The sequence below is a fragment of the Rutidosis leptorrhynchoides genome, chromosome 10, assembly GCF_046630445.1.
Source record: "Rutidosis leptorrhynchoides isolate AG116_Rl617_1_P2 chromosome 10, CSIRO_AGI_Rlap_v1, whole genome shotgun sequence".
Lineage (NCBI taxonomy): Eukaryota > Viridiplantae > Streptophyta > Magnoliopsida > Asterales > Asteraceae > Rutidosis > Rutidosis leptorrhynchoides.
Window position 1 is genome coordinate 342,825,216 of NC_092342.1, and position 11,995 is coordinate 342,837,210.

The 11,995-nt window shown below is 34.7% G+C and overlaps 1 protein-coding gene across 1 annotated transcript; it reads right to left on the minus strand.

Annotated features, from left to right (window-relative positions):
• Positions 1-7,090: 7,090 nt before the first annotated feature.
• On the minus strand, positions 7,091-8,368 carry LOC139872355 (uncharacterized). Its single transcript, XM_071860207.1, has 3 exons — positions 7,728-8,368; positions 7,443-7,615; positions 7,091-7,352 (listed from the first exon to the last, which is right to left on the minus strand). Exons 1-3 carry the CDS (start codon positions 8,238-8,240, stop codon positions 7,205-7,207), a joined length of 834 nt encoding a protein of 277 aa, XP_071716308.1. The 5' UTR covers positions 8,241-8,368; the 3' UTR covers positions 7,091-7,204.
• Between the last annotated feature and the right edge of the window lie 3,627 nt (positions 8,369-11,995).

Below are 11,995 nucleotides of genomic sequence, written 5' to 3' on the forward strand. Positions count from 1 at the left end.
TCCTGCCTCTGATCAAGGATGTTTGGTGTGAGAATGTTAATGGTTACAAGATGTTTTCTGTTGTTACCAAGCTAAAGAGAGTCAAGAAGCAAATGAGGAAGCTTAACAATCTCAATGGAAATGTTCATAAGAAAACTGCTATTTTGAAGGATGACCTTAAGGGTACAACAGTAGATTAATAATGATCCTTTCAACAAACAACTCAGAGAGGATGAATGTGTTCTTTTCAAAGCCTATAAAGCTGCTATTATTGAGGAGAAGAAGCTATGGATTCAAAAAAGAAAGGTTCAATGGCTAAGAGAAGATGATGCCAATAGTGCCTACTTCCACAAGGTTATAAAGGCTAGAAACAATAGAAATAGAATTGAGAGTGTTCAAAATGCAGATGGTAATACCACCCATCAGTATGTAACTAGTATTCGCTCTTATTATAGCCTGCCTGGTAATACAACTTACCATCATGATGAGAACTCATGATAATTATTGGTATGAGATGCTCTATAGTGAAGGGCCTATGTTTCTAATCATTAATGCATAGATACTATATAAAGAAAACTAAATGGTTTATTTTATGCTACTGTAGTATATGTTAGAATACTGCAATTGAAGACTCCAAGTCAAATTACCATATTTGGTAATTTGACCTTTGGGATCAGAAAGTGAACTTTCATCCTTTCCCTTTTAAAGATATATCACAAGTAACGGTTACAAATCTGTCCAATTCCACTTTTGTAAAAGGAGGCTCCAAAAGGTTTATTGGAACCATTCCTTAATTGGAATTAGCTGTTAGAACTTTGCATGTATAAAACACTTAGCAAGAGTGTAATAATAGATAACAAATTGTATCAATTCAGCTTCTAATCAAAAACGATCATTACAATTATCTATTTCTTACAATTCAAACATGGTATCAAAGCTTACGGTTTGCTGATCCGAAATCATAGCAACGTTTAATGGCTCAATCATCTACCGAAAAGAGAACTACCATGTCTAAGATTGACGGTAACCTAGAAAACCAAGCTGCCATGTCAATCTTAGACGGCAGTCTAACATACAATGAACGGAGTTACCCGGACGTGCTCTGTCAACCTTCCACCATTACCAGAACAGGAACCGCATTCATAAACCATCATAAACCACCACAACGGCTAAGCTGTGTTTATTGTGGTGTGTTAGATCATACCATCATCCAGTGTTTTAAGTTAATTGGGTACCCCAAATGGTGGAGAAAACAGAAAAGTGACAAGAAAGTGGCGGTGGTGACCGGCGGCAACCTTCCGGCTACAAGCAACGGCAACCTTCCGGCCACCACAAGAGGTAACTCAAACTTCTACTTACCTCAAAAATCGACCAAGTGGTTGAAGAATAAATCTTCAAACCCTAATAAATTACTCCAATCAAATAAAGTAATTAGGGTGAACCCTAACCACTTTGAATTGATTGATAATAATCGTTTTAAATGTTTACATGAACTGATCGAACCCCAAAACCCCAATCGGTTCAATCGTGCTTCAAATAGGCCCCAAATTACAAAACCTTTTATTCAGTCTACCTTATCAATTGATAAAGAGAAAGAAGTTAAGACTGGAAAGAAATCTGGGGATAATAAATCGATAAGATTTACTGAGTATGAACCAGATCCGAAAACAAATTGGGTGAGGGTAAAATCCTCAAACCCTAAGTTTTCAGAAAAATTGAAGAAACATAACAAGGGAAAGTCGATTGACTTCAATCCCAATCGACCCTTTCAATCAACGGCTGAAAAACCTGAAAATCCCATGTGCTTCGGTTGCTTGAACAGACCAAACGAAAGAGAAAAAGGTAACAGTGTTTTATGCAGAAAGTTGCATCGAGACAAAGAAAGAGAGAAAACATGTTTCTCTTTCTACCTTTTTTCCTCAATCGAATAAAATAAAAGGGAAAGGGATATTAACCGGTTGCTATACCAACAAGGGATCGACTAGTGGGCTGTCAAAATTAAAGGCCCGTGTTGAAGATGTCCAACTCCATAATAAGTTTAGTATATTGGACCATGATCCCTTGATTAACTTAGACAAGGCCCAGATTCAACATCATATTACAAATAAAGAAACTAATAAGGCCCATAACTTTATTTTTTCGAACAGCTCTCATTTTACCGGAAAAGCAAATATTGTTTCAAATACCACGAAAAATACTGAATGGATTTTTGATTGCAGTGCTACTCACACAATGACATTTGAAAAGTCCGATTTCTATTCCGAATCAAAACCCCGTGTTAATAAAATTCAAACGGCTAATGGGGGGATTGTTCAAGTTGAAGGGGGTGGGAGAATTGAAGTCACTCCGACTATGAAACTATCAAATTGTTTATATATTCCAACCCTATCTCATAAACTTTTATCCGTTAGCCACGTTACAAAAGAACTGAATTGTTCTGTTTCATTACACCCTACGTTATGTATCCTACAAGATATCAGGACCGGGGTAATTATTGGGCGGGGCACTGAACGGGGTGGGTTATATTATGTAGACGAAGTAACCCAACAAGGTTCTGTGATGCTTGCACACGGAACATCTGACAGAGTGGCATGGTTATGGCATAGGAGACTGGGTCATCCTTCTGCCGGATACTTACATGCTCTATTTCCTAGTTTTTCAAAATCCAATGTCAATTTAAACTTTGAGACGTGTATTTTGGCCAAAAGCCACCGAAGTACATTCAAACCTAGTAATACTAGGAAAGATGTACCTTTTGCTCTTATCCACTCTGATGTGTGGGGTCCTGCACCAGTTATTGGAGGAAAAAACTTCCGATATTTTGTCCTATTTATTGACGACCATTCACGCATGACTTGGATTTATTTTCTGACTCACAAATCTGAAGTGTTTGAAAAGTTTTCCCAATTTTATAAAATGATACAAACCCAATTTAACAAAAATATACAAATTTTGAGATCCGACAATGGGGGTGAGTTTGTGAACTCATCAATGAAATCTTTTTGCGAAAATAATGGGATTATTCATCAAACCTCATGTGCTCATACCCCCGAGCAAAATGGCGTAGCCGAACAAAAAAATCGACTACTTTTAGAAATGACAAGAGCATTATTAATTGAATCCAAAGTTCCAAAGAGTTTTTGGCCCGAAACTCTTGCTTCTGCCACTTATCTTATCAATCGTTTACCAACCAAAATTTTAGGCACAAAACCCCCAAAGATACCCTTTTCCAATTCCATAACCTCCCGACTTCATTTAGCATTGAACCTCGAATATTTGGGTGCTCGGTCTTTGTCCATATCCCAAAACATGAGCGTACCAAACTAGATCCATGTGCAGAAAAATGTGTCATGGTTGGCTATGGAATAAACCAAAAAGGATATCGATGTTATAGTCCAAAAAGGCGACATGTTTTTACCACAATGAACTGTGATTTTGTTGAAACTGAATATTTTTACAACAATACCCAACTCACGAGTGAGGGGGAGAATGAAAGTAATGACACTCCCAGTTGGATGACATGGGTACCACATCAAATACCTCAAACACAAATCCCTGAACCTCAAACACAAACCCCTGGACCACCTCAAACTCAAATCCCTGAACCTCAAACACAAACCCCTGGACCACCTCAAACACGAGAGCCCGAGCCAACACAAAACCTTGAACCTATACAAACTCCAACACTAAACCCCGAGCCAACACAACCAACACAAGACCATGAACCCACGGAAACTATCCCACTAAACCATGAGACTACTGAAACCTCCTCGAACAATGAACATCAAACCTTTGACACAAATCCCGACGAAACTACCCAACGCTATGTCTTACCTCGAAGAGCCAATAGAGGTGTCCCACCAAAACGATATTCTCCGGAAAGAGAAGCGCAAAGATCCAGATATCCTATGGCTAATATAGCACATGGAAATCTGTCGAAAGAAGCTCATCAGTTCAATTCCGCAATTTACTCTGAAAATATTCCAACTTCCGTTGAACAAGCTCTAAACTCAAAAAACTGGAAAGAAGCGATGGAAGTTGAAATGAAAGCCTTGAACGATAATAACACGTGGGAAATATGTGTCATGCCTCAAGGAAAAAAACCAGTGGGATGTCGATGGGTATTTATGATAAAATATAAACCAGATGGAACTATTGAAAGATATAAAGCTCGACTAGTTGCGAAAGGGTACACTCAGACATATGGGATCGATTACTCTGAAACCTTCTCACCAGTTGCGAAAATTGATACCATTAGAGTTCTCTTTTCTATCGCTGCAAATGAAGATTGGCCACTTCACCAATTTGATATGAAGAATGCTTTTCTACATGTCGAATTAAAGGAAGAAGTCTATATGGAAGCACCACCAGGATTCAGTGACAACTTCAAAAACAGGGAAGTTTGTCGACTTAAAAAGGCTTTATATGGGTTAAAACAATCCCCACGGGCTTGGTTTGGGAGATTTACTTTATTTATGAAAAAATACGATTTCAAACAAAGTAACTCGGATCATACTCTCTTCTTTAAACGAAAAGGAAATTTGATTACATGTTTAATCATCTATGTTAATGATATGATAATAACAGGAAATGATAAAAAGGAAATTTCTAACTTAAAAGTAAACTTATTTAAAGAATTTGAAATGAAAGACTTGGGCAGACTTAAATATTTTTTGGGGATTGAGGTGTTACGATCCCAACAGGGAATATTTATCTGTCAAAAGAAGTATGTTCTTGATTTTCTTGCAGAAACAGGTATGATTGATTACAAACCAGCTGATACTCCGATGATTCCAAACCAGAAGCTATATATGGAAGATGAAGCTGGTCTTGCCGATAAAGGGCAATACCAAAGGATGGTGGGAAAACTCATCTATCTTGCTCATACTCGACCTGATATAGCACATGCAGTTGGAGTTGTGAGTCAATTCATGCACCAACCACATGTTCACCATATTGAAGCCGTAATGAGAATCATCAGATATTTGAAAAAGACAGCGGATCATGGAGTTATTTTCAAGAAAAATGGGCATCTAAGAACTCAAATATATACAGATGCAAGTTGGGCTGGAGAAAAAGGGGATAGAAGATCTACATCCGGATTCTTTACAATAGTCGGAGGTAATTTAGTTGCATGGAAAAGTAAGAAACAAAAGGTTGTTTCTCTATCAAGTGCAGAATCAGAGTTTAGAGGGATAGCCAAAGGAGTTGTAGAAGCATCGTGGACCCGAAAACTACTAACAGAGATCGGATTTCCACCAGAAGATAGCATTCAGATATTATGTGATAACGAAGCAGCCATTGCCATATCAGAAAATCCAGTTCAACATGACCGAACCAAACATGTGGAAGTTGATCGACATTTTATTAGACAAAAATTAGATGATGAAATCATTTCCCTTCCATCAATCAGCTCCGAAGATCAGCTAGCTGACATTCTCACCAAATCTGTCAACGGAAGACTCTTCAGCGAAGTTCTTGGCAAGTTGAATATTGAAAACCCCACTATTTAACTTGAGGGGGAGTGTTAGAATACTGCAATTGAAGACTCCAAGTCAAATTACCATATTTGGTAATTTGATCTTTGGGATCAGAAAGTGAACTTTCATCCTTTCCCTTTTAAAGATATATCACAAGTAACGGTTACAAATCTGTCCAATTCCACTTTTGTAAAAGGAGGCTCCAAAAGGTTTATTGGAACCATTCCTTAATTGGAATTAGCTGTTAGAACTTTGTATGTATAAAACACTTAGCAAGAATGTAATAATAGATAACAAATTGTATCAATTCAGCTTCTAATCAAAAAACGATCATTACAATTATCTATTTCTTACAATTCAAACAGTATATATGCATGAATTTGTTACTAATGGTGTATTGACAATCTATTAGACATGTGATATACAATCTATTAGACATGTAATATCAATGAATTTCATAAACAACAATTTACAGACATCTATAATGATAGAATGCAATGAAGTCAAGTCAATATAAAGAGATACTTCCAAACACTAGTGGTTGTATGTACAATGACTCATTCAACTGGAAGCACATAATGGAGAACAGATATTTTTGTTCAGGACAAAATTGCCGCTAACTAAATCATAATCCTCCGTTGATTTCTTATCATAATTCATCCAATCAATTCACTTGAACAGCTTCACTTTTAAGTGGTCCTACTATCATATAACGACTTAATATAAGCCTAATGATATTTATATTTAGCTTAATATAAACCTAATGATGATAACTTGTATTGACATAATAATTACATAATGAATACTGAAATAAATATAAGTAACAGAAATTAAAGAATGGAGACATGGAATGGCAGAACGTTATGCGTATGTAAACAAGTAGTAGTCTAGCTAGTGAAGTAACAAGAAGTCATAATATCATTTTATTAGCTTTAGCACATAACTAGAAAAAATTCGACCGCGCGTTGCTGCGGTTGTGTTCAACGCGCGGTCATATTTGTATATACGTTGTTTGGTACCTAATATATCTAGTAGGTTGGGTTGTTTTTTGGACGTGTACGTATATATATGAAATATAGCTCGAAATATTTAGTGTTTTTTTGACGATGTTCGTTTCGCGTATAGTTAGTCGCGTTGTGTTCGTAAAATAATATCGAGTTGAACGGTGGTCTCGGAAAATTTAGCTCGCACCGAGCGAGAATATAGGGCCCGTTATTTAGTGTTTTTTTAACGATGTCCGTTTCGCGCATAGTTAGTCCCGTTGTGTCCGTCTGATTTTTTCGAGTTGAACAGTGGTCTCGGAAAAATTTAACTCGGACCGAGCGAGAAGATAGGGCCCGTTAAAAATACGGGTGGAATCATTTTCTTTTGTTTTTTTTAAAATTATATATTTACGTTTTTTACCCCTAAAAAAGTAGAAAGTTGGGGGGTCGTTTTGTATATGAAGCCGAATTTGAGGGGCCGAGTGTGGTGTGAACATAAACTTAAAACGACATTCGGATAAAACTGAAACTACGATTTTGCCCATGCATATTAGTTTATAGGGGTGCATATTACTATATAGGGGGTAATAATTACAAAAACACTGCGACCGAAACATATATCTATAGTACAAGACGACACATGGAGTGTTAAAATATAAAAAAAGCAAGTAAAAAACAACAAAGAACTAACAAAAGGTGGGGGTGGGTTGGTTAGAAAGTTACTATATAATATCTCTGCCAATATACATAAAGTATTCATCTCTAAGATGCAGCAGCAATTGGAGGTGGTTGCAAGGTTTCAGTTAAGAAACTTGATGTTAACATGTTCTTATCACGATCAGCTTCGTTATCAACTTCATCCTCATCATTGGCATCCCAAAGAAACCGAGCATATGACGCCATAACATAGCTACATTAAAAACAGTTCCAATAAGAATATCAAACCAAACACAAATCAATTAATCAAAAAGCATACGAATTTATCAAGCAATCATTATACCAATCATCTGGAGAAGCCTGAACAGCTTGATCAAAATAACTCTGTGCATGAGTAGCATCCTTTTGTGCCTGCCAAATCAAATCAGCATACATTGATAAAACATTTCCATCGTTCGGGTTAGCCAGTATCGCTCGGCTACAATACTCTTCTGCCTTGATATAATCACCCCTGACCTATTCAAAAATAACATAACTAATTAACTCCATAACAAATCAAGCATACACACATACAACAAATACATGTACATTTATATATATATAGTAATATAGATATATAGATATATACCTCTTTCAAGTATTTTGCATAGTTGCTAAGAAGCATTGAATTCCCAGGGTTGGCTTGAATCATATTACGATAATAGACATCCGTACCATCATTCTCATGATCGTTACCATTACCGCCGCGGCCGGAGATCTTCCCTTCACCGCCGCCATCGCCGTGACCGCCTGTATCCACCATAACCCCAACTTCACGGTCACGATTACTATACAGACCAGAAATCGGAAACAATGAGCTTCCGAAATCGCTGCCTTCGTCTTCAGTATCTTCTTCAACGGCGATCGAAGAAAGTAAGAAATTGGAGTACTTGCTGACCGGGCAGAAGAGATAATCGGCGGTCAAATCGGCTTCTGATGAAGCTCGGGTTATGGTTTTAGGTGAATTGAAGGTCGATAGAGAAATTGGTGGTGATTTAGGGTTAAGGCGTATGAATAAGGGATCAGATGATGGTGTGTCGATTAGTGTTTCGTGTCGAAACCATGAATTGAGTGCAGGGTTTGATGAACTACGAAGTAGCATTTTAAAACCCTAATTTGAATTGAAGAAAAGTGTACAACCCTGAAATAAATGGAAAAGGGGATTTGGGGGATTTTATAACGAGAAAAGGGCGCGCAGGTTAAGATCTTAATTAACAGTTACAAAGATGGGGGCCAAAGGCAATGTGAGTTTTCGGTTAAAAGTTTTCGTTTTCAGAAAAACATAAATAAATAAATAAATAATGGCAATGTTAGTTAAGTTCTAAGACCATATATAATAGTCCTTCAGTTAGAGGGTTAGATTAGGTAAAACCAACGTAGCAAAACTGATGAAATCTGACGGAGTCTAACAGAGCGTCAATTTTGGGCGTCATTTACACTTCTGACGCAAAAAAAAAAAAAAAAAAAAATCGTCACTTTCTCCTTCAATCAATCACAAATTTTTCTGATTTAATAAATATATATTTTTTATAATTAATTAATTTTTTCCCACTTAATTTTAAATCAAATTTTACCAGATCACCCTATTCAATATTTGACACAAAAAATGATACAACGATTAAAAAATATCAGAAATTGACATTGTCTTGTCATAGTCATATTGCATCTTTTTGTTAGAAAGTAATCTAACTGCTCGTGAGGTCACAGTTACCGTTAGAACCGGTGTAATAGAAAGAGTATTGATTTTGAAACGTTTCTTCCATTTTTCATGGTGGGTATGAAATCATTTGGTGTACATGAAATGAAATTCGAGGGACCCAATAATGACAACATCCTATCAGAAAGTCATTTTTTGACTTTATTATTATTTAAGGTGTAAATGAGATACTACGTAAAATTTAAAAACGTGGTGTTTGTATTTGTATTTGTAGTTATTTCATACCCGAAGGATGTGAATATGTGATACGGATTCAAATACAACAACAACAATACCCAATACCACATGTGTGGTGTATGGAGAGGTGAGATGTAGACAATCATTCTCCTATCTTTGAATAAAGAGAAGTCATTTCTCCACCCAGAGTGTTACACTCCAAGAAGTAGAGAAAGTCCTCCCTCTCTCTCTTCGACAGATAGAGAGATTGCTTCCGAATGGACATCCGGCCAATAAATAGGAAAAAAAAAATTATAAAAAATTAAAATAAAATATAAAAAATAAAACATGAGACGCCATGAAAATGGTAGGATCAAATTTTTATGGGCTTTAAATCTTGCACATTCAATTTATGCTCTAAGCGGCCGTCAAGTCGTCAATAAATCGACGTTTGCTGACTCAATTAATAGAGCCATATATGGATTCAAATAATATTGTTTAATTAATCAGTTTTATTTGGGTAATAAGTAGAAATGTACTTTGCATATTCGTCATGAATTTATTCAAATAACATTGCAAGTTAGTTACTAATTTGAGTTATATTGTGTGAACTAGAAAGCTTTGTTTGATTCATGTAGATATTTACGTAAGTACATGTAGTTAGTTAGAGATTAAGATAAATAAATAAAACTTAAATAATGCTCATCATAACTTTTAACTTTGAAAAAATGATGATGACTTTTCTATCGTCATTTTTAATAAATCCATCATATGTGTTTAGTAATAGTTGATACAATACAGCTTCTTAATACATATTTGTGATTGATTTATCAAAAAACATGGTGAATTTATGTTGGCCTTGACTAAAACTATAAGACAATCTACAAACAATTGTTACTTTAGAAAATTAACTAAAAAAATCCTTTGTCACATCTTCCATTGGACCACATATGGTGGATTTTAAGTTTGGGTTGAAGTATTTTTGTAGTAGAATAATGATTGATGTGGGGAAATTAAAAAATATACAAGATGTGTGAATGAGATTATATGTTTAAGATGAGATTTGAATTATGAGCCTCATAAACCAATTTTCATATCTTTATAAGGTCACACACTCGAACACACTTGGTGTAGTGGTAGGGTTAGGAGGTTGATGGGTTCTGATGAAATTTGGGTTATTCTAATTTCCCGGGCTCAATTACAAAACCTTATTTGTTTCATCCTTCTATATGAACCAATAAAGAATAACTTTTCAACAATGTCACTGTTTTGCTTTTAAATATAAATAATAATAATAATAATAATAATAATAATAATAATAATAATAATAATAATAATAATAATAATAATAATAATAATAATAATAATAATAATAATAATAATAATAATAATAATAATAACATATGAATAACTAAATAATACTCCTATAAATTTTATTTTCTAAGAACATAATGAAGTAACATATGAATTTGATTAACCCACAAAAGTATCTTAAAGAATAAGGGTTGTTTACTTTTTCTATATTAAGTCGTGTATTCATTCGTCTCTTAATGAAAATGAGTGTTTGATTTTATGTCTTCTAGAAACAAAACAATTTTCAGATTAAGTGATAAATAAACAATAATTTTACTTACGGAATTAAGAGATATACAGAGACAGAAAGTAAAGAAACCTAGGTAATCTATAAAAACAACTTCTAATATGATCTAAGCTATAATCCGTATAATACCTTGACAGGGTTGTGAAAGGACCCGTTCATATACATTATAAACGATTCACAATAGTTGATTACATTGCGAGGTATTTGACCTCTATATGATACATTTTACAAACATTGCATTCGTTTTTAAAAGACAAACTTTCTTTACATCGAAAATTGACAGGCATGCATACCATTTCATAATATCCACTATCCAACTATAAATTGATTTAATAATAATCTTTGATGAACTCAATGACTCGAATGCAACGTTCTTCGAAATATGCTATGAAAGACTCCAAGTAATATCTTTAAAATGAGCAAATGCACAGCGGAAGATTTCTTTAACACCTGAGAATAAACATGCTTTAAAGTGTCAACCAAAAGGTTGGTGAGTTCATTAGTTTATCATAATCATTTATTTCCATCATTTTAATAGACCACAAGAATTTCATTTTCAATTCTCATAAATATACGTCCCATGCATAGAGACAAAAATAATCATTCATATGGTGAACACCTGGTAACCGACATTAACTAGATACATATAAGAATATCCCCTATCATTCCGGGATCCTCCTTCGGACATGATATAAATTTCGAAGTACTAAAGCTTCCGGTACTTTGGATGAGGTTTGTTAGGCCCAATAGATCTATCTTTAGGATTCGCGTCAATTAGGGTGTCTGTTCCCTAATTCTTAGATTACCAGACTTTGGGCATATTCGATTTCAATAATTCAACCATAGAATGTAGTTTCAATTACTTGTGTCTATTTCGTCAAACATTTATAAGTACATTTCATGTATTCACAGTTCAAAATATATTTCAAAAGTATTTAATAAAGCAGTTGTAAAAACAGTGCATGTATTCTCAGTCCCAAAAATGTAAAGAGTAAAAGGGAATCAAATGAACTCACGCATATAAATATTGTAAAACAATTAATAAATCATTTGCATGTATTCTCAGCCCAAAAGTGTAATGAGTAAAAAGGGAGTAAATGAAACTCACCATACTGTATTTCGTAGTAAAAATACATATAACGTCATTGAACAAGTGCAAGGTTGGCCTCGGATTCACGAACCTAAATTAATTATATATATTTATGTGTTGGTCAATATTTGTCTAACAAATTAGGTCAAGTCATAGTGTACCACAATCCTAATGCTCGAGACTAATATGCAAAAGTCAACAAAAGTAAATTTGACTCAAAATAATTTCCAAAAATCTATACATGATTAATATATAGTTTAAATATCGTCGTTTTATATTTTTAAATATTTTTAA

Coding starts and splice junctions, on each gene's coding strand:
- LOC139872355 (XM_071860207.1), bottom strand. CDS start 8,240: ATGCTACTTCGTAGTTCATCAAACCCTGCACTCAATTCATGGTTTCGA. Junction 7,616..7,727: donor ATGCAAAATACTTGAAAGAG/GTATATATCTAT, acceptor ATTTTTGAATAG/GTCAGGGGTGATTATATCAA. Junction 7,353..7,442: donor CAGGCTTCTCCAGATGATTG/GTATAATGATTG, acceptor TTTTTAATGTAG/CTATGTTATGGCGTCATATG.